General features: G+C 41.8%; 1 protein-coding gene across 2 annotated transcripts in view; it reads right to left on the bottom strand.

Moving 5' to 3' along the window:
* Positions 1-21,542, bottom strand: part of LOC117435238 (spectrin beta chain, non-erythrocytic 4-like) — a 47,471-nt gene extending 25,929 nt beyond the window's left edge. For both annotated transcript variants that reach the window (XM_059004870.1, XM_034058248.3), the window contains exons 1-18: positions 21,379-21,542; positions 20,703-20,854; positions 20,155-20,328; positions 17,761-17,852; positions 17,249-17,329; positions 16,392-16,507; positions 16,186-16,298; positions 15,147-15,334; positions 13,509-13,626; positions 13,095-13,253; positions 12,486-12,788; positions 11,779-11,929; positions 10,011-10,881; positions 9,143-9,280; positions 7,719-8,475; positions 4,992-5,194; positions 3,343-3,433; positions 1,158-1,304 (exon numbers count right to left, since the gene is read on the bottom strand). In XM_059004870.1, coding sequence (XP_058860853.1) covers positions 1,158-1,304; positions 3,343-3,433; positions 4,992-5,194; positions 7,719-8,475; positions 9,143-9,280; positions 10,011-10,881; positions 11,779-11,929; positions 12,486-12,788; positions 13,095-13,253; positions 13,509-13,626; positions 15,147-15,334; positions 16,186-16,298; positions 16,392-16,507; positions 17,249-17,329; positions 17,761-17,852; positions 20,155-20,328; positions 20,703-20,854; positions 21,379-21,529 — 4,005 coding nt within the window. In that variant the 5' untranslated portion in view covers positions 21,530-21,542. The remainder of the gene's footprint in view (positions 1-1,157; positions 1,305-3,342; positions 3,434-4,991; positions 5,195-7,718; positions 8,476-9,142; positions 9,281-10,010; positions 10,882-11,778; positions 11,930-12,485; positions 12,789-13,094; positions 13,254-13,508; positions 13,627-15,146; positions 15,335-16,185; positions 16,299-16,391; positions 16,508-17,248; positions 17,330-17,760; positions 17,853-20,154; positions 20,329-20,702; positions 20,855-21,378) is intronic.
* Between the last annotated feature and the right edge of the window lie 1,177 nt (positions 21,543-22,719).

The following is a 22,719-nucleotide window of genomic DNA, read 5'->3' as shown; positions in this document are numbered from 1 at the left end:
CACAGGCGGTAATGGCCGTAAAATGAAATCTGTTAATTCTCACAATGCTCAGATTCCAAATGCCTTCAGAGTTCTACATTGCCGGAACCCTAATGTGGACATCCTCACTTCACTTCAGCACAGTAAGTTGACGTTTGTATGTGTATCAGGACTACATATACAGTATGCAAGTACACAATTGTGTCAGAAAAGGGTTAGGTTTAGTTAGGATTAGGGTTATATCGTGCAAAAAGATTTACTCATGAAGTGCATTGTAACTATGCTTAATAACATTGTAATTACGTGTAAGTACACATGTAATTAAGTAACTACTATGTAAATACAGAGCAGTTAGAGACACTTAATGTAAAGTGTTACAAAAAGGGATACTGTATAGTAAACAACAGGCACAGAGGGCTGATTGGGGCATTTTCTATGACAAGGGGGTAGAAGAGCATTGCACACAAGAATGACAGGTTACCCAGGGGGCTGTACGTATAATTGAGGGGTTTGTAAACTTCAATCAAGGTGTCACTGTTGCCCAATTTGAAGCATACTGTGTCTGAAACCACGATGAAACCACTTTGTCCTGCCTGCTGGATCTGACATCCTTCAGTTGCTACCATTATTTTTAATGTCTAGAATTGGTTGACTGTCCAGTTTGTTTAGACCTCCCCAAATGGTATTTTTTTTTCAGATGTAGGACCAGAAGCTTCCTAGCCATGTGAAACATGCTTTTTACTACACTGTGGTGATCAGAATGGTTCTGCTACTATGGCTTCGAGCTTAGGAAAGAAAACAGAAATGTAAAAAATAGTGCAGGGTCACAAACCCCCCTCACGGCCAAATAACTACTTAATGAACCCTTATCAGACTCCTAATCAGTGATGTACAATGAATTAAATACAACATTATGCTTTCAATTCCCAAAGCTGTAACTCACAAGTTATTGAAAGGCAGATTCAGTGGATCAAACAAAGTTTAATACCCATTAAACTCTGCAGTAGACTTATTAACAGTTCCACAACATGTTATACATGTGTGTGGGGCCCAAACTAAAGTTTATAGATGTGTGTGGGGCAACTGCAGAACCCATAACCCCCCCCACCACATACACACATTTCTAAGTAAGGTAACAGCTGCTGATTATATGAAGTCATGCAACCCTATTTGCTTACCTTCTCAATCTTCTCCAGCCAGTCTTTGTTTTGGGCTAGTTCAGCCATGAAAGCCTGGTGCTTGAGCCATTTCTTGTGCAATTTATGAGCCTCATCGCGAGACGTGTCGCGAGCCATCAGCATCTTTTCCGCGACCCAGTCGTCCAGCTAGGAAACAGAGAGACAGTATTCAGGGGTCTGGACTTCAGGGGGCATTCTGGAGCACGGAGCCCGAGTGTGGGAGACCGTGGGCAGGGGGGAGTGGGGAAAAAGGGTGCTGAGGAAGGGGATGGAGGAAGGCTTCAACGATGAGGTATAACCCAAGCACTGGGGTTTTTTTTTGCATGCTACTACTGCAGTCTTCTTGGTGTTAAACCAACCAGGTCGTAGAATATATGGAAATAGAAAACTGTCACCTTCTTTTCCTTTTAATATATAGCAATATCCCAGTTGTTATATCCACATATAAGCACATTAGCAAAACAAAAAATCAAATCATCAAAGGATTCCTCATTGAATGTGCCCTGCGCAGTCAACAGTCACCCTGAATCTGAAACAGATTTTTTGTTTTGGTGGAGTAGGAGGGGTAGACGATATTAGCCCCCCCCCCCCTTTTTTTATTCTTAAACCCTTCCCCGGACTCTCCGATTCGAAGGGTCTTCGATTCCAATATCTGTCCTAGATCCCTGCATTGTGATTTTGCATCTGCAGTCCTGTTCAGTGTTGCTGGCAGAATCTATAGCATGTATTTAGACACTGCTTGCTACTGCAGTGCTTGAGTAGAGAGAGAGAGAGAGAGAGAGAGAGAGAGAGAGAGAGAGAGAGAGAGAGAGAGAGAGAGAGAGAGAGAGAGAGAGAGAGAGAGAGAGAGAGAGAGAGAGAGAGAGAGAGAGAGAGAGAGAGAGAGAGAGAGAGAGAGAGAGAGAGAGAGAGAGCAATGTCTTTTCAGGGCGTCACCAGGGACAATTCACAGCTTTGCTCAGAACAGGAGGCGAAACAAAAGGTACTGGCAAGCAGGGCTGAATGAGATAAGGGAACGGTAATAGCAGCACATGTTTTGCAGCATGCTGGCACATTGAGGTCGAGCTTAACCCATTCAGTGCCATTGTCCTCGTTGGAGGACAAGCTACTTTGTAATTTTTTTTTAAGCATTTTTAACTGGCATCATCTACCTGTTATTTAAATGTTCTCTTGGACTATATTGTTATGATAACTTACTATAATTTTGTTAACTGCAAAAGTCTAATTGTAACTGTTAATTCTACAAATATAGCCCTTCAGATGCTTTCGTGACGCCTCAATCTAAAATAAGAAACAGAAGTCTAAAAATGTATTTCTTGGTATTTTCCTCCCCACAGTGATGATAAAGCTCCATTTTCTATGTGTTGAGCTTCATAGCCGGTGTGAAATCTCACTGCTGTGATACGGGCACGTCTAACTTGACTGTCCTCAAAATAGAACGCGCCAATTTGTAGCCAAAAGGAAGGATTTCAATTGTGTTAAAATATTGATTTATCAAATTACATACATACAGCTTGTGTTCTGATAAATAACTTGGTAATGAGTTAAATGTAACATGGTTTAATTTCAAAGGCAGGAAATACAAAAATGACTAAAGCTGTGCAAATTGACATTATTATTATTATTATTTATTTAGCAGACGCCTTTATCCAAGGCGTCGTACAGAAACTAGGGTCTGTGAACTGCATCAGCTACAGAATCACTTACAAGAAAAGACGGAGCACAAGGAGGTTAAGTGACTTGCTCAGGGTCACACAGTGAGTCAGTGGCTGAGCTGGGATTTGAATCTAGGGACCTCTTGGTTACAAGCCCTTTTTTTAACCACTCTGGGTTAAATTCTCAAGGCTATTTACTCCAATTCATCATAAGCAGTTTTTTTTTTTCAGAAAGTTGAAACACACCCAGTAAAGTTACAAAATCAGAAATGAACAAGCAATACTTTTAATTCAGGGGTTTGAATGAACTGTTAAGTATATATATATATATATATATATATATATATATATATATATATATATATATATATATATATATGGTACTGATATAGTTTGTAGCGTACATTTTTGGTCTGATGATTGTAGAGGTTCCGTGGAAAGAAAGTGGGAACCATTGGCAAAGGTTACAGCAGCACCCCTATATTGTCTTCTGGGTTTGATGAATCACTTTCATGCAAGTCTCAGCCTACCTCATGGCAATCCTGTAAGAACCTCTGTAGTTCCCACTGGTCTAGCAGCTTCTGAAGCCATTCCTCAGCCAAGCCTCGGTTCTTTTTACTCCTGAAAGAAAGAGAGCGAGCGAGGCGCAGTCAATACCGGAGGACATGCACAGCAATGAAAGTCACAGACCTTTTTCACACTTACTGTACGTCAACCTTCACTCAGTGTCAATTAGAGCTGCACAAACCGATTTGGATTGAGCTCTCCAAAGCAGGGTCTTATGCTTCGAGTCGCACCTCGAGATCAGCTAACGAGTCATATCAGGAATGCTGGCGCAGTCTTTTTTCAAATCAAATTTGATTAATATTCTTGAGCTGGATTGTAAAGCGCCCCGAGAGTGCTCTGCATGAAGAGTGCTACATAAAAAGCAAACTGTATGGTATTGTTTTGAGAGTCATTGGTGTTGATTGGGCTAATTTACCATTCCAAGCAAAACAACTGAAGAAACAGCTGCTTCGGGTTTGTGTGGATTACTGTTCTCCTCCACAGAATCTAAGGAAACCATTACAGCAATCATCACAAATCTAAGCAGCTGTTTCTTCGCTTGATTCACCTTCCACTGCTTCTCTAACCTAATGCAGTTTTTAAATTCTTACAGCAATGAAGTTTGCAGTCATCACATTCAGTGATGAACTACAGACTCGTGTCGCTACTTGGTGCTTATTGATAGTTGTCCTTTTTGCCCGCAGTAATGCTACCGGCCAGGCAGGATTGATATAGTTCCAAAACAAATATAGTGACCCATGTCATTTTATTTCTGCACTCCCTGCTAAGATGCATTAAATATTACAGTCCAGTTGAAATTGGCATCAGTTCCCCCTCTGTCTATATTTTCTTCCTTTTGAAAAAATAAATTAGAACACTCCTTCAGTTATTATTAGCGCACTGTAGCGAGAGAAGGCCAGTGTATGAAGGCTTGGCAGTGTGGCTACTCCGAGAGCAATAATCCTCCCAGTCCCTCTTGGAAGTCAAGCCAGCTTATCTCAGCCTCTCAGTAGCCTAATTAACAACAGCTTGGGAGCAGCTGGCCCTCTGTGTGAGTGTTTGATCTGACATGTTGACGATGGGATCTGACGTATAGACTGTTGAATTTGGCTTATTGACTATTGCATCTGGTATATTGACTATTGAATTTGAAAAATCAACTCCTGAATATGGAATCTGGTTTATTAACCAATGAAACTGGCATAAAGACTATAGAATTTGGTATATTAATTATGGAACAGTATATCATTTACAGAAGCTGGTATCGCGACAATGTAACCTGGTATGTTGACTGTTGACTATTCAACTTTGGAATCTGATTTCTTAATGAATGAATATGGCATAAATACTAAAGAAATTTGTATGTCGACAATGGAATCTGGTATATTGAGTATGGAATCTGCTATTTTGACTACAGAATCTGGTATACTGCCCATTGAATCTGACAAATCAGTTATTGAATATGGATTATTGACAACAAAATCTGGCGTTTCTTTCTGTCTGATAAAAACTGTGCTAATGACGATTTGGAGTAAAAAGCTTTTGGAATCGAGATGTGTAATGAATGTTGTCTGATTAGGGGGTGATGGGCACCAGTGTATAAATGGCAGGTTGGCCAGGTGGGTGGTTGTACCTGGTGTGGATGATCTCAATCCTCTCCTTGATGCGCTCAGAGTAGATGTTTCCCTGTCCCACCAGACTCTCCCCAGCCTCGATCACAGCTTTGATCTTCTGTAGGTTCAGGTCCATGGTGGTGGAGAAGTTTCTGTGCTTCTTTATAGTGGCTTCCACTGTCTCCACAGTGGTGGGCAGCTCTACATGAGCCAGGGCTGATTCCTGAGAGAGAGAGAGAGAGAGAGAGAGAGAGGGGGGGGGGGGGGTCAATAAAGTTAGGGTCAATACCATACCTTAAGATGCTTTCTGCTCAGGATTTGTTTAATACTCCCCTCCTTCTCTTGGGTACTCTATTAATAAATGTAGGCTCCTATATTTTTACAATTCATGTGTTGATCAACAATGAGACAAAAAAAAAAGCAAAACAAATTTTAATAATTTTTTTTTTTTTTTTTTAAACCTGCCCGTATTAAATGCTATTTTAATTGAAATGCTGTTCAGGTTTTTTTTTTTTTTTTTTCTTCAGTACATCAAACTTGTGTTGCAGCTTAAAATGGAGAAAAGCAGAAAATGAAATTGGGGGCTGTGATGGCTTTTAATGGGCTTTCATTTTCAGTGACCCTACAGCTGAAGATTTTGCATTATTGGATCTTGTAATCCCCTGTTTATATGACTTGGGAATCTGATTGGAAAAGGGTTAACCAGTTTACAGATTACATGAAATCACTCGACCCAGTTCCCAAATCTAAATAGACAGGTTATGTAACCAGATTTCTGAATCCTCATTTAATATGTTGCCTTTGAACCCTAATTTATTTTAGTATTCTTGCAACAGCGAGAGATGAGAGAGTTGGCAGGGGGACAGGTTTGTCAAGGAGCTATTTCTTCAACAAACTGTGCGAGTGCTCAAAGACATGCAGTAGCTTTATTGTGATCTGATTCTGCACTGAGTCCCTTTGCGTTCGTTATGAGAAACTGGGTCAGAGTAGAACATGCGGTACGCCTGCAGTCCGGCGCTCTTGCTGTCGTGGCAGATCCTTTCCTGTGGAGAAGCACACTCTCTGCAGCTCTTTCCAGATGGATAAATATAATTACACAGAATATATCTTCATGTATAGGTGATGGAGATTAGAAACACTGTCAATGGGGTGTAGGGCAGCGGTTCGGTCGAGCCAGAACCAGGCACGGATCAAGTACTTTGAAAAGTACTGCAGTACAAGTCCAGGTACCAAGGGAAAGGTTCCAGTTGAACCAGTTATTGTTACAGCTTGGGTGGCTGCCCCATTGGCCATGGTGACACTAATGTGTCCTGAGGGAATTCATTCATTAAGATTAAAATAAAACACGTCACTTGGACTGATTTGCAAAAGGTTACTTCTCTCGTTTTTCTTGTTTCAAATACATTTTTTTTTTGTAACAAAACAAACTATATCATTTTTTTTACGGAATAGTATTCATTAGGGTTTAAGAGCACACGGCATATTTTTCCAAATTTAGAAATGTTCTTTGTTTTATCGCTCAGGACAACCGAGGACAAGATAGAGAAAGACACTTTGTGGAAATACTGGTAGAAATGAAATCAGTGCATTGCCTATTATGTGTGTGACTAGAAATTCAGTTTACAAATAAAATGTGAATTCGTATAATAATTAAGAAAATAAATATATAACCATCAGCCCTTTATCAAAGCCAGCCAGATCGGCTGCCTTGCCTATCGTTAACTAAACTGATTTGCAAATATATTAGACATACCCGGGATAAAGGAATCCGAGGCAGTAGGTAATTACTGAGGCATGATCACCATTCCCTGCAGAATAATTTAAACTTGACTCTGCATGTCTGATCGCTGCCGTCCCTAGTGTGCATGGTGGTCCTGCTCCCTGATGACTGTGTTTTGGCGGGTGCTTTTTTCGGCCAGCCTTTGGTATCTTATACAGTAACTTAATTAATTTGCATCAGTATTGGAGGGAGCGTGCGCACGGCTGGACAGCTGATGATTGTTAGCATATCTCTTTCCCTCTCTCTCGCACATGTAGCCTCAGGTATTAGCTAGCAGCCTCTGCTTTGAGCTGCTAGAGCTGAATGACAACCAGATAAAACAGAAATTATGCAAATCCCGCTGCACATCTCCCCCGCTGCTTCACAGAAATGCACTTAACCCTTTCAGTGGAAACCAAACCCCCTCTGAGCTTTATTACCGTTACAGAGTGATAACGACAACTGCACTATACGTAAAGTACAGCTGCAAGGAAAGACTGCAATTTAACCCTGTAATGCCCAAGCATTGAAGTGAGAAAAGATGGTTTATTTATGTAACTAGATTATGTAACTACAAATCACTTTTTTTTTTTTTTTTTTTGGCAACACAATGTAACTAGGGCATATCTTACCCTTACTTATAGCTGAAAACAAACCTTGAATCGGCTTTGTAAAACATTAAAAATTTTTTTTTTTAATCATATTTGCTATGCTAAAATGTGTTCAACATTACATTATCAGAGAATTATAAAGTTTATTTTTAACCTTGTAAAGCCCATTCCTGTATCACATCTGATACAGTGCTTAGCCAACCCCTCTATATTATTATTTTGTAAATCCAGTCTCACATGCCAGAATTTTACATATGCAGTATGTTATGCGTTGCCGGACAGGGGAAAAAAGTGCTTTGTCCAAGAAATAGAATCTAGTTATATAAATAAAGTAGCTTTAAGCGTGTCGCTGTTTCTGTTGTGTCTCCTCCTCTTACCTGGTTATTGAGGAAGGACTCTGCCTGCTTGACGTCACGGAGGAAGAGGTGGAATATGTGGGACTGCACCAGGACCTCCCTCCGGCTCTCCCACATCTCCAGCAGCTTGTTCCAGCCCACGTCCAGCTTCTGCAGCCACTGCTGGAGGGAGATGTAGGGCAGCTCGGCCTCCTCCACAGCCAGGAGCTTGTTGACCGCCTGGATCTGGTTGTAGTCCTCCTCGTAGCGTCCGATCTCCTCCTTCAAGGTGGCATGCTGGTTGATGAGCCGCTCGGCTTCCTCCAGATTGTTGGGGAGCTCCTCCGAAGCCACGGCCGTCTGGGTGCGCACCAGCCAGGTCAAGAAGTTGTCCAGGTCTTGGATGAACTGTTGGAGCCTGCTGGCCACCGTGAGGGAGTCTTCGCACCCTTGCAGGGTCCTCTTGAGCTCGTCCCACTCCACGCTGATCTGCTCAAACTGCACCAAGATCTCCATGGCTTGGGAGGGGTGGGCGGCTGCCAGTTCTTCCGCCTCTTGCTGAAGAATGATCAGCTTGGGCTCCAGGATGGCCAAGGCTCCCTCCATTGTGGAGAGCTTCCTCTGAAGGGCCAGCACCCCTCCCAGATCGGTACCGGTGTACTGGGTGGTCTCGATGGCTTTCCTCTTCTCGCTGATCTGAGACTGCATCTCAGTGCACTCCAGCAAGTAGTTCTGGATACGCACAACGGAATTGAGGTGGTCCTTCTTCTGCTCCACCAGCTCCACAATCCGGTTCCACCTGCAAGACCAGGGAGAAACGTCAAGCAATGTTGTCTAATGGGCAGATCGGTAGGAGCTCTCATAATGCACCTGGAGGTGTCTTTTTCTCTTCAAGCTATGTCCTAACCCCAACCCAGAACCTAATCCAACCCAGAACAGAATCCCAACCCCTGTTCGAATCATTATCTTTATGTCATCTATCGTATTATTTGTGTTCTCTATTGCTGTTTCCGGGCCGTTTTTTTGCCATCTATTCCAGCAAAATAGTAAGTAGGCATGGAAAATCATGATCTAAGCAGAAATAACATTGGAGAATCACACATAGCAAACATATAGGGTTTTGTAAACAGGTAAGAAATTAAATATTAGAGAAATCATAGGTGATTTAAAGTATTCCTAATACAGTCCCATCTGGGAGGCATTTGCCCGACTATCTCTGTATTGTGTATAGTCTCCTTTTATTAGATGCCATTAATTGGACTTTTGCACAATATATGCAAGTACACAATTCTATCAGAAAAGGGTTAGGTTTATATATCATGCAAAAAGAAAATGTCTAGATTTATTCGCAGAACCGGAAAAAAAGCAAAAGAAAGTAAACAGAACATGTCAGGCCTTTATTAGTTTTAGAATTATCGTATTAAATCCTCATTATAAATTTCTCATTGACCCTGACCGGTGGTTACCTGCCGTTGAGGTGGTCCTGGCAGCCTCTGACCTCTGCAGAGCTCGGGTGACCACCGTCCAGAAGTTGCTGGACGATCTGATTGACGTCCAGAATCCGTTCCATCAGACTGTTCATCTCCTGGTCAAGACTCTCAAACCTGGCCAGCGAGAAACGGATTAGTTATAAAACTATACTGAAATACCAACTGGCTGTCCCACGTTGTTTGATCTAAATAACGTGCTATCGGATGTATCAGGGTGATTAAGGTCAGATCAAACATTTAAAAAAAAAAAACATTATGTGACAGAGAGACATCTGCTGGAAAAATAAGGAAAGTGAATTTCTTTATGTTCACTTGTACATGCTTTGAATTCTTCTGCCAGGACAAGGGTGTTGAAATCACATGGTTTCCTCCTCGCCCAATTCACTTGTTACAGTTTTACAGCCCCCACCTAACCCCCAACACTCTCTATGCCACAGATAGTTATATCGATGTGGGTTTGCAGGGGTCCGAATACAAGTTACACAGGAAGTGAACTTTTAGGAACAGTTAGAGCCCTTTTCCCAAACAAATGACGGGAAATTAAGCAATTTGAACACTGTAAAATTAGCTGTACAATAAAAACAAACGCTTTCCTGTTCCATGAATTGAATGACAAAAGTGTCCTGTAATGACATATTTTAGGATGTCACATTTTTAAAACCTGAAGTTTATGTTAAAACGTGGCTAGACAAAAAAAAAAGCCAAATCCACAAGCAGATGTTCACATGAAGCCTATAACAATTTTTTTTATCCCTCTTCCTTAATTATAATATCCGGTACTTTTTTTTTTTTTTTTGCAAATGAACTCCTGTAATTACAACTGAAAGACAAGAACTTGACTTACCTGTGTGCTACCACCTCCACGTCTTCCAGCTTCTCTGGGATTTCCATCTTGTTAAGCCACTGCTCCTTCTCGTCGATCCAGACCTCGCAGGCGTTGACCTCGCTGAACATGCGGTAGACCGCCAGGGCATCGTGGAGCCACTGCTGCCTCAGAACAGTCACTTCGGCCACCTCTGTGTAGAGCTGCTCCACCTCTGCCATGCGATTCTGCACCTCGTCCAGGTCCCGGTACTGCGCGGACAAGCTGACCTTGTGCTTGCGGAGAGCTACCACGTAGATCCGGTGCTTCTCGATCTCCTCGGCCACCCCTTTGTGCTTCTTCATCAGGGACTGGGTGGAGTACTCGTCGTGGCCGAAGTCCTCGCTGGAGACCAGCCGGTAGGTGTCCTGCAGCCAGGCCAAGAGGTCGTCCATTTCGGCGTTGAACTGGAAGAAGCTGAGGGCCTCCTGGAGCTTGTGGAGCCTCAAGCCCGCGTGGTCTTCAAGCTTCTTCCACTGGGCCTTCACCTCCATGATCTTCTCCTGGATGTGCCCCGTCCCGAAGCATTTCTGGGTCAGGATCTGCTTGCCCTTCTTCATGGTCTGCTGGAGGAGGGAGCGTCGGCCTAGGAGCTCCCCGGCCAGGATTTTGTGCTTGTTGAGCAGCTTCAAGACGCTGCTCAGGTCTTTGCCGAAGGTCTGGGTGGCCAGGATGGACGTCTTCTCCCAGATCCAGGCCTCAAATTCCTCCATTTCCTGGAAGAAGGTCCACAGCTGCCTGGATTCTTCCAGCTCTGAGCGCCTCTTACCGGCCAGCTGTTTGAGCTCTTCTAGGCAGGTGCTGACGTGGTTCACCCTGTTGCAGATTACCTGGGGATCACAGGGCTGGTAACCTGGGATGGAAATGGGAAGTGAAGAAAGAAGAAAGGGATTGAACTATGGGATGGCATTTTCTGTAATTAATTATGAAAGAGTATTCAATCAATCACATGTCTTAAGAAGTTAATAGTCAGCCCTCCTAATCGATAAGTGGGTTGCAGCAGGGAGGCCATATTCTTTGGGTTTTTCAAATCAAACGAACTATCCCCAATTAATTTCCCAATGCTGCAGGAGCACATAAGCTCTCCACAGCCAATAACAGGATTCAGACCCCAACAACTTATTTAACAACTGTCTAGAGCAATTGATTTGAAGTGCTGCCCTCTACACGTAACCTATATTCAAACTTTTACTGTGTAACCATGAAAAGCCCCAGTTATCATCTATTGATAAATCATAATGAATTCATACTTTTAGTGCGCCAACAGCAAACAAACAAAGTTCCCTTTCCTTGAGATAAATTTACATAACCCAAAAAATAAAGGAAAACTCTGCCCTCTACTGGACCTCTCTGTAACTTCATTGCTCATTCTGTTACACTGTACAGCTATGGCCAAAATCACACTCTAGGATTAACTAATATGTAGTTTTCCCATATACTGACAACAATTGAAAAAAACATGAAATTTAAAAATTCTAACATGAAATACTACTGTACAACTGTCTTCCAGTATAGTTTTGCGATACCATTTTGTAGTTTCTTTGATTGCATGATGTTAGATAAAAGATCTCAATTATGTTCATATAGTTGTACTACTACAGTGTTCTAGAACAGTGAGTAAGAATGTAATAGTATGCTATAGAACACTAGTGTTCCCCATATTGACCAGTGCATTGCTGTAATGCACTGGAACATCATGGTATTGTAGCAATTGGCTCTGCGATGGCTATGCAGTGGAGCTGCCTTTTACCTTCCATGCTGGTGAATTTGAGAGCTGCCGTGTTGAGGGTCTTCACCCGCTCTGCCTGCACGGAGATGTCAGCTTCCAGCAGCCCGTGTTTCTGAAGCAGGTCATCCACCTCCAGCAAATGCTTTCCGAAGTCCTTGGAGAGCAACAGCACCTGCAAGCAACCTCAATGATCAGCACACTCACACCCAGCAGGACCGGGGCCATTATTTTTTTTATTTAGTTTTTTTTAATGAAAAATACATTCTTGATGTGACGTGTGACACCAACATGTGGATTTACACAGTGGGGAAGAAAGAAAGAAAGAAAGAAAGAAAGAAAGAAAGAAAGAAAGAAAGAAAGAAAGAATCACACAAACAAACAAACAAGACATTTTACAGAAGCTTGCTGCATCCAGGAGGATGATGGGAAATGTAGTTCTGAGAGGTCCATGCGGGTACATGGGAAGCCATCTTGAGGCAGGGAATGCAATTTAAAAGTTTAAAAAAGTGGTCAAAATGTAAAAAAAATAATAATAATTAAAACAATACACACACCTAAGTAAACAGTTGTAGCAACACATGGGAACATGTAACACAATAAAATAAAAACATCCTTATGTACCCTTTAATTAATTATTAAACACGCAAGCACAGACACATTTCGGCTAGGCCTCAGTGTGTCTCACACACACACACACACACACACACACACACACAGCCCCCTCTGACCTGTATCTCCTCCATCCAGTCGATCATGTAGACCATCTCCTGGAAGGTGTTCTGCAGGGTGAGGTTCCTCTCCAGGCGAGCCCGGCGCCCGGTCACTAGCTCCTTCAGCAGGCTCCACTGCCGCAGGATGTTGTCCTTCTGAGCAGCGATGCGCCGGATGTCGTAGTAGCTCTCGGACTCCATCTCCCCCGACAGCTCCACGACCACGGCGATGCGCTCCTCGTATGACGAGATGTCCGCCTCGATCGCTTCGTGCTTCTTCATCGCCGCCTCCACCGCCGGCAGGTCGTAACCAAAGTTGTCCTGGATTTTAAAAAAGACAGACGTTGGAATGCCAGTTTGAAGGCATTTTCAGCACGCAATTTTGTGCTTTTTGAGGATGGAACTGTGCATTGACAACATGTGTCATTTTCACGATCTTCTCATTTAGTTATAAGTAAATGTATTAAATAATGAAACAAAAGCGTAACTCGTTTGTGGGTAAGCCCGAGTTTAAAACATCACCAGGCAAATCGAACCGCTGAAGACCATTTAGTAAGTTTTGACAGCTATATATTCTAGTTAATCGTAACTAGAAGTTAATCAACACCCGTTAGATCGTCCTCATACCTGTGAGACAAGTCTCTGGTTCTCGTTCAGCCACGCCTCCCTCATAGTGGCTTTGTGATCAAAGCGCTGAGCCAGGAGTTCCAGCTTCTCCTGGCGAATCAGCTCTGTCCTCAGAGCCACGCCCCTCTCATGCTCCGCCTTCTCCAGGCGTTCCCATGCCTGGGCAAGACAGGGTTAAACACAGACCCGTTACACAACCACACACACACAAAGGAGTCAGGAAATTCCCAACACGTAACACCAGTGTCCGATATTTATAATCGGATATACAAAAAGCCTTCAAATACAACTAGCTTGGGTTAAATGTGTGTTATTCCACTTGAGTGAAGGCATCAGATACTTTAATTAAATGAGGATATTGTGTTTTGCCGTCCACTGTACAGCATGTGTGTATTTCTCAATCCAGCCACACACCTTGTTAATCTCGGAGATTAGCTTCCCCTCATGAGGCACGTACAGTTTCTGGTTGTTCGCTCTCAGTTTGCTTTGGATGGTGAACAGGAGGACCTCCAGGTTTCCCTTCTCCTGAAATCTGAAGGTAGAAAACACAGACAGGCTTGCTTAGCAAAGACGAGGCGATGGGAGGAGCCTCTAGAAATTATACAGGAAACTTAAATTCAAGGACAAACGTTCTTTCAGCATTTCTAAATTCAACACTGTTGTGTGTTTAATAGTTGTGCATCTGTACGTGAACATAAAAAAAAAAACATGTCAAGACCACAGCCGACAACACAACTGTTAAGTCTATCACCAGATCAAAGCAGTGTGTTTTAAAAGTCGATGATCGTGTAACCCGTAAGAGACACAGCGATTGGGACAGGGCATCTGTCTGTCTACAATCAGCTTTAGGAACTCCAATAGCTGTTTCTTGTGGCAATGTGGCAGGTTATAAACAGTAGCTCACATCTCCAAAAATCAAACAGATCATTGTTTCAGGTTCTTAACAAAGAATTTGAGGCAAGCATAAAATATTGCACTAAATTCCAGGAAAGGTTTATATGTAACAGCTTTTAGATATCTATGGATGGTATATACCCTGTCGCCACCTGCTGGGCATTAAACACATAACAGCCTGTAATTATAAGTGGCTTGTTTCTGTGCACTTGACTGAGCTTCAGCCCTTTGAATAAGCAGGAGAAAATTATTCTGACTGTTCGAGAGAAGCTCTCTTCACCCCGCAGCTGTTTGTGAGGCCAAACCCAGATGTGATCCAGATGTTTCACATTTCATCTCTATCAAGGAGCAGATGATTGTCTTTGTTAAAGAAAGAAACAGAGCTAAACTCAAGCACGGAGGATTTCATATTTGGAAAAGGAAAAGGGCATGTAAGTTGATGGACATAAATAATATTTTAGTTAGTTAGTTTAACCTTTAATGGAACTACTGCAGAATTGGTCTATTGTCATGTTCTTATTTTTTCCATGTCCATCAAATCCTAAGTACGCCCACTTGTGCACTTTTTGAGGTCATTTTGACTACTTTGTCTCCATTTCGTATTATGAGCGCCATCTCTAACCAACTTCAATCTTCAGTATGCTGTTCAGCATTATGACAGGTGATCAATATAAAAGACATGATGAATTACTTTGCAATCAAACGTAAGCACGTTTACATTCAGATACATTTTTTTAACCCTAAACAAATCACTTCTATAATCTTTCCCTTAAAAAATATAATATATTGGATCAGTCTTTAATGCTTAACAATAAAAACGAATGACTGAGACAAGTATATGTCAACTGAGCTTTCAATACAGCAAGTCAAAATAAAAAAAAGCCAGCAGTTGCAAGGATTGATTTTAAGTTTGATTCACAGTTAATGCAGTGACGTTCCAGTGGGTATCTCCTGTCTATTTGAGGCCCGCTAGAGCTGGAAGCCGATTGGCTGATGATACTGAACCCTCTTCTAGTGTGGGTTAGAACATTAGACTGATAGAACATTCATTTAGAACTTAGAACGATTGACATGCGTGTCCCATTGTTTATCCCCATTAACATGATGGAGCCCATCTCCTCAGAGGATTGCTGTTCATGTTGGCAGGTCATGGCTTACTTGATGGGCTTCTCAATGGTACAGTAGGTGGTGAAAGCCTGTAGTTGCTGCTGTACCCCGACCAGGGAGTTGGCGAATTTCTGGTTGCTGATAATGCCGATGGTCTTCTCGATCCACTCCAGCAGTTCAGAGGCCAGCACTTCATACCGCTCAATAATCTTCTCCGTCTCCAGTGCCTTATCCAGGACCTGTGGGGGTGGGATGGGGGGTATCAGTGATCAAATTCACTGAAACATCAAACCCCTTCAGTGTACCGTTCATCTTTATATTCATCAATCCTATATCATCCCGGGTATGCATTTTAATTACAGAAGCTTTGTTTTATATACATGTTTACAGTAACGGGTTTGGCTTTTGTACAGAAAAATGTGAGCCCTACACGATAATGTATAGTCATATATTAAAAATGACACCAACTATGTCACTAACAAGCTGAACATGTCACTCCAAGAATACGTTGTTGTAGATATAACTTGTTGTAATCCTGTTGCATCCTATTTCACATTGTATTTTAGTAGTATTATCTGCACTTACTGTAAACTGTACTGTGTTTAAATATTAATCTTGCATTGTAACCGTGTAAGGCACAACTGAAGGCACCTTGGATAAAGGCATCTGCCAAATAAATAAATAAATAAATAAATAAATAAATAAATAAATAAATAATAATAATAATAATAATAATAATAATAATAATAATAATTGTGATAAAGAAATCCTGGCGATACCAAGGGTTAAAGCCAAGGCATATTCCAATATATTATATAAAGTGACTCATTTAATGATTGGCAGAATCTCTGTACACCCTTAGCACCTACCATGAAACCCAAAATGGTTAGCCATTCTTTTTTGAACACTGCATCACTGACTCCAACATGACTCAGACATGACGTTTCGGGGACGTTTCCTAGATCCAATTTCTTTGCCCATTTTAACTCACCTTCTGATTATATTTGATGGGGTCATTTTGGTAACTCTTTGTTCTATAATAAGGATTCCAGCTCAAAAGAAATCCGTTGCTCCTTAAAAGGACTCTTACCTTTCCCACCCTCTTCCCTTCGACAGCCAGAGCTTTCATTTTGGAGAAGTAATGGTAAAAGGACACAACGTAGGTGATGATAGACTTTTCGTCCGGATTTTCCGTGTTGACATCTGCAGGGAGCGGAGAGGCAGGGAAGGGTTACATAGAATGGAAGTCATTGGCGCTAATAAAAAGGCTAGGATCAGGATTGTTATAAAGCCCACCTTCTGGGTCAAGAAGTTTGGTCAGTCCGAGGTGCTGCTCTGCACTGTTGAAGGCCTGCTGGAGATTGTGGGTGGCATTGGATTTGGTCAGCTTGCTGAATTCAATCAGATCTGGCCTAAAACAGTAAGAGCAGAAATCACATGCATTTTAAAACAGCGTTGCATGCATTTCCATGGTTGTGATTGGTTCAGTAGAAGCTGTCTGAGATCTCGATTGGCTGCAGCACAAGCTCTCCAATTAACCCCGCCTCCTGATACGGAAGGATCATTGCGGGTAGATATCTATGGATGGTATATACCCTGTCGCCACCTGCTGTATAAATAATGCGATGACTGAAGCATTTTGATGCTTTTATTCTGAATTTACTGTTTTTATGATTGCTTTAAGTGTTGTTGTCCTGTCTGAATGGTTTCTCTCTTTTTGGCTTTGGTCTTGACGTCTTCTGTTCCCAGGACCCCCTGCAGAGGAGATGTATATCTCCAGGGTTCTATCCTGGTTAAATAAAAATACATTTGAATTAGATTTTATAAAATGGTATGTATAAAACGGCAAGAAAAAGTCTAAAATGAAAAGAAGTGAAAAACGTATTAAAAATGTATATTCAGGCTTGCTTAGCCTGCGAAAGCATAAAAAAATCTTCAGAATCAGACCAATTAAGTCCAACTAACCGCTAACTGCTTTAGACCTTACAGTTCATCTGCTGTCCATAACATTTCCTCCTGGTGCTGCAGCCATATTTCCTAATGGTTCCTAATAATACCCTATTGCAATTGAATAGGTAGTCTGACTTTCAGCCAGGTGGATGGCCAGGTGGATGGCCAGGTGGATGGCCAGGTGGGTGGTTTTATGGGGTTACCTGTGTTTATGGATCAGAGCATTGAAGGCAAGCCCGTCTCGCCAGCTGGTTGTGAAGTTTTGAATGCTCACTTCGGGGTAGCTGGCAAAGGATTCAAAGAGACACACTGTCGGTCAACGCTTCTCTTACTGGGCTTTCCGTTCATTGCACAAGATGGAAGAACTGGGTAAAATCATGCAAATACGTCATACAAGAATTGTTTTATACCACGCCAGTGAATTCATTGAGGAACGCATGTACACAGGACTCTTTATTGGCTAAAGAATTATTGGAACCCATTGGAACCTATTGGTAGATACTACAGTGGAGAGTAGTCCCTCTGAAAGACATTCATTTTGTGCAGTGCATCATTTTGTAATAGTTAATATTACAAAATGAGTGGGGGGGGAAGAGCTGTAATACTTGTTTTGTTTGAAGGGCATAGTGTCAGCTATCGATTTACTATGCATATGCAGAGATTTGCCGATGTTTGCAATAGCAAGAGTATGGAGATGGTTCAATAATAAACATACCCAGCGGTCTTCATCTGACACCAGAGAAGCAGTGCATCCTTGGCTGAACGCGTCTCCCGGTTGTCTTCAGTCTCGATCTTAATCACCTGAATCTGGAATGAGCAACAAAGAGATACTCTCAGGCTTGCCCTTACATTAGCTCTGGCTTCTCTGCTCTAATTCAATATCCAGTCCCAATTACTAGAACATTGTGATGCAGTTACAGCCTTGCTATGTACAATTCGGTGGACTTTATTACTGTTTTAAGGTAACATATTAAAATAATGGCCACAAATTCATAATGAATTCTGAGTGAATCCCACATGGAAAAACACAGGAATATCTTCTGCACTTCCTCTGAGTTCTGAAGTCCTTCATTTTGAATTCAGCCCCCTGTTCAATCATGTGGGTTTAATCGCCCTCGTTCGTTCCGTGTTTCTTTATAACAAACGATATTGATCACATGTATTCATGCGTGAATTTACACTTCGCACAATCCTGTAGTCCTGTGGTATTCAGCCGGAATTCATTAGGAATTTGTGACCATTATTTTAAGGTGTTACCATTTTAGGTTGTAGTAGTCATAGACGTTTCCATCTGTGCTGTATATACAGCAGTTTACAGCTTTATAATTTACAGAGGTTACACTACACCATCCTCCTGCAGTTCATAATCGCAACTGGTCTCGCCCTCTGACCTGTTTAACCATTTCAGGTTGTGATATCTTTAACTGTTAATGCCCGGTTGAAAATACATTATCTATAAAGTAAACATGCTGGCTATCATATGCAAATGTTTACAATTTATTTAAATGTAAAAACTGTGCATATAAAGCTGTCATTTAGTACAGGTGTTCCAGTTGCACAATAAAACCATACTGTGTACATTTGGGCAATATATGGCATCACCTCCTTATAGAATCAACAAACGTTGCTTCATAAAGTCAAATGAAACCTGCTGAATAAGGTTACGTTAACATATTGAATTACACACCGCTTTGTAGTTATCCATATACTCAACGTAAAAAAAATGACAAACTGAAAAATGTGACATTTTGAAATCTAACATGAAATACTACTATGGCGTCCAGTAGACTTTTGCAATATCATTTTGTAGTTTCTTTGATTAGATGATGTTAAATAAAATATCGAAATGATGTTCATATAGTTTATTTTTATTTTTTATTATGTCCCAATACTAAAATTCTAGGTGATGCAAAATATTTGGCCACAGCTGTAGATTATTCATTAGTATTCATACTGGTTGAAATAAGAAAATCGACTGTTTTTAAACTGGTTGAGATATTTAGCAGCACCATCCCAGACTATTTGAACATTGCATTTATTCAAGGATGTCTTTCTTGGTAGCCAAGGTTTTATCTCACAATGTACAATATAGTGTCAGGCTCAGCTGTCTCCTTTACAAAAGCTTTTTCTGTGGTGTTGTCTTTCCCCATAGATACTGCTACTGTAACCGGTCCTGATAAAATGCTGACTGAGCAGAGTCCCACAAACCATCAATAGCATCACATCTCCAATCACCTGCTAGTTTCACCTTCACTCGCGTACAAAATAGAAGACTCACGATCCTTAAATACTGGAAAGGAAAGAAATGTCCACCTTTCACATAAATATCTAAGGCTGTATGCATTACCGCTGGAGAGGCTCTACCAGGCAGATAAAGGAAATTTAAATGACTTCCTTAAAATGTGGAGCCCGTTTATAAATGGATTACAAAAATAGATATACAGTCGGATATACAGCTATGACCAAAAGTTTTGCATCGCCCTTTAGAGCTCATTTTTCTTCATAAAGTCGAATGAAACCCGCTGAATAATGTAACGTTAAGATATTGAATTACAATACCCAGTTGTATTCCATACACTAAATGAAAAAATGACAACATTGAAAAAAATGACATTTCGAAATCTAACATGAAATACTGTACTACTATTATGGCTTCCGGTATATCATTTTGCAGTTTCTTTTATTACATGATGTTAAATAAAAGAACAATTATGTTCATATATATATATATACCATATATATATATATATATATATATATATATATATATATATATTATTATTATTATTATTATTATTATTATTATTATTATTATTATTATTATTAATAATAATAATGTCATTTAGCTGATGCTTTTATCCAAAGCAGCTTACAGAGACTAATGTATCAACAACTGCTGCTGCAGAGTCACTTCCAATAGGACCTCGTTTGTCTGACGTCTCATCCGAGTGACTTGCTCAGGGTCACACACAGGGAGTCAGTGGCTGAGCCGGGATTGAACCTCCTGGTAACAAGTCCCTTTCTCTAACCACTGGACCCCCAAGCCGCCTGTAATACGTAATGTGTTTTTTAGAGTTTGAGTGACAGGGGGTGTGAGCGAGAGTAGTACCTGGAAGCGGAGGATGATGGTCCAGATCAGGCCCAGCGAGAGGCGATGGTTGCCGTCGACGATGTCGTGGGATCCCACGTTCTCCAGGTGGACGCGTTGCTCCTTGAGGAACGTCAGAGCCTTGTCCACATTCTCCAGGCAGTGGATCCGCATGCGACCTCGTGTGGGCTTGGGCTTAAACAAGAGTCAGGTGGAGTGAGCAACTAGGAGGTAGAGAGGGAGGCAATGAGGCAGGAAGGGAGAGAGAGAGGGATGGAGGAGGGGAGGGAAGTAGGGACAGAAATGGAGGGAATGAGAGAGGGATATAGGGGAGGTAGAGGCAGGGGGAAGAAGAGAATCAGGGAGGGAAGGAATCAGGGAGGGAGGCAGAGAGGGAGAAGGAGGTAGGGAAGTAAGAGGGGGAGGCAAGGATGGAGGAAAAGGAGGGGCAGTCTTAGCGAGGAATGGTAAGGAGACAGGCAGTAAGGGAGAGAGGGGGAGGTAGGGGGTCGGGATGGAGTGAGGGGGAGAGAGGGAGACGGGGGGGGGGAGCTAGAGGCCGGACTCACCAGCTGTTCCCCAGACAGCACCTCCAGTAGCCTGGTCAGCATATATCCATCCCGGAGGTCATTGTAGAGGTCAGCGATTCGACAGGCGACTCGCGCCAAGTGAGAGTTCACCCACTTGGTGAAGGTCTTCTTCTGAACGGCGTCGCGCTCGTCTGACACGAGAACACACGGGATGAGAGAGAGAGAGAGTCACACCGATTGAAGAGGAAGGAGATTCATAGAGCATTTTAATTTTTGGACCGTTCCCTTTGTAACCCCGGATATTTGTTCCCACCAGCAAACACTGCTTCCCCCCTACATGCACGTTTGTTATGTATCTTATTTTTATGTAAATTCTGCATGTATAATGCTGGTAAACGGGAGTAATGTTTGCAGGCTGTTGTCATGTATTATTGTAGGTGAGACTGGACCTGTCAGAGGGGACTGGATGGTACAAGTTTAGGGTTAGGGAAAGTGGTCTTAAAATTAAGGTTTTGGTTGATAGTGCATGGATATAGACTTATAGGCAAAGTAAGATTACTGTGTTACAAAAATAATAATAAGGGGGTACACATATATTAAGAAGGGAAACCAATATTCCCGAATATTGGTTCCTAGGCGGAAACAAACATTCTGGGGGAACATACATTGTGTGACAGCGGGTTAAGCATTTCAGTGAATAAGAGATTCAGCCAACCTGCCAGTGCTCTGATCCGGGAGCACTCAAAGAGCCTGGCCGTGGTGCTCTCCACGTCCCAGGCCTGTTCCGGGGTGCTGGCGGGACGGTTATTGTTGTTGAATTGCCGCTGCGCCTCCGCGTTGTCCAGGTCTGTGCTTGCGTTCGCCATGGCGCTCCGCCTGCGCCCAAAAAAAGTGGGTGTAGTTACCATGCCATGGTAAAAACACTTGCTTATTTCTATTTAAATCTATTTGTGTGCTTGTGATGTAATTTAGTATATAGTTAATGATGTAGCGATCTGCTATTCCTTTCTATTGAAACCTTCAGGCGTCGGGGGATTGAGTTTATTCATCCATTTATTTTACATTGTTCTTGGCTAAAAGTTTTGCATCACCCTGTAGAATGAACACATTTTGATTCATAAAGTCGAATGAAACCTGCTGAATAATGTTATGTTAAATTACACACCGCTTTGTAGTTTTCCACATACTTAACGTAAAACTGACATAAACTGAAAAATGTGACATTTCAAAATCTAACATTAATACTGTACTACATAGGGCTTCCGGTAGACTTGCAATATCATGTTGTAGTTTCTTTGATTACATGATGTTAAATAAAAGATCTAAATGATGTTCATAAAGTTTTGTTTTTTTTTAATGATGTCTCAATCCTAAAAGTCTAGGTGATGCAAAACTTTTGGCCAGAGCTGTACATAAGAGAGATATATAATTCAACTTACAGTACCGTAAATACCAGAGATTGAGGGCTGGTTAGCACATTTTCTATGACAGCAGGACAGAAGAGCAACAGGACAGATTACCAAGGGGCTGTTAGGGTAACAGAACTAGCCAAAAAGGGTAGCTGTGGTATAAGGCAACACATACTGCGGTAATTCATTGCAGTTTCATTGTATCATCTCTGTATCTGACAGTGTGCTGTTGTATTTTTGCAGCGAATTCTATCACTGTGATTCTGCGGGGTACTAATATGGTGCTGGGTTGGGTCGCCAGTGTGTATTGGTTGTTCATGCCATTTTAATACCACTGTCAAATTCTCCAAATGGCATGCTTATTGAGGATTGGGGAGGGTTAGAAAAGGCCTCTAGTATAATGCTGAAAAATACCAGCCTTTGCTTCAAACATTTTTACCCTTGTAGCAGTGCTGATTGTGTGTAATATGTTGCCACTCTGTTTTACTCTCTGCAGGCCATTATACAGGCCTGCTAAATGTTTAAAGAATTAAAAAAGGGTTCTATTTTAATCCCTGGCAAGCTTTTAGTGCTTTTAGTGCCCTCTCTCTCTCCCCTCTCCCTCTCCCCCTCTCTTTTCCCTCTCCCCTCTCCCTCTCCCTCGCCCC

This window comes from Acipenser ruthenus, chromosome 30, assembly GCF_902713425.1.
Source record: "Acipenser ruthenus chromosome 30, fAciRut3.2 maternal haplotype, whole genome shotgun sequence".
NCBI lineage: Eukaryota > Metazoa > Chordata > Actinopteri > Acipenseriformes > Acipenseridae > Acipenser > Acipenser ruthenus.
This window is presented reverse-complemented; position numbering and strand designations above follow the sequence as displayed.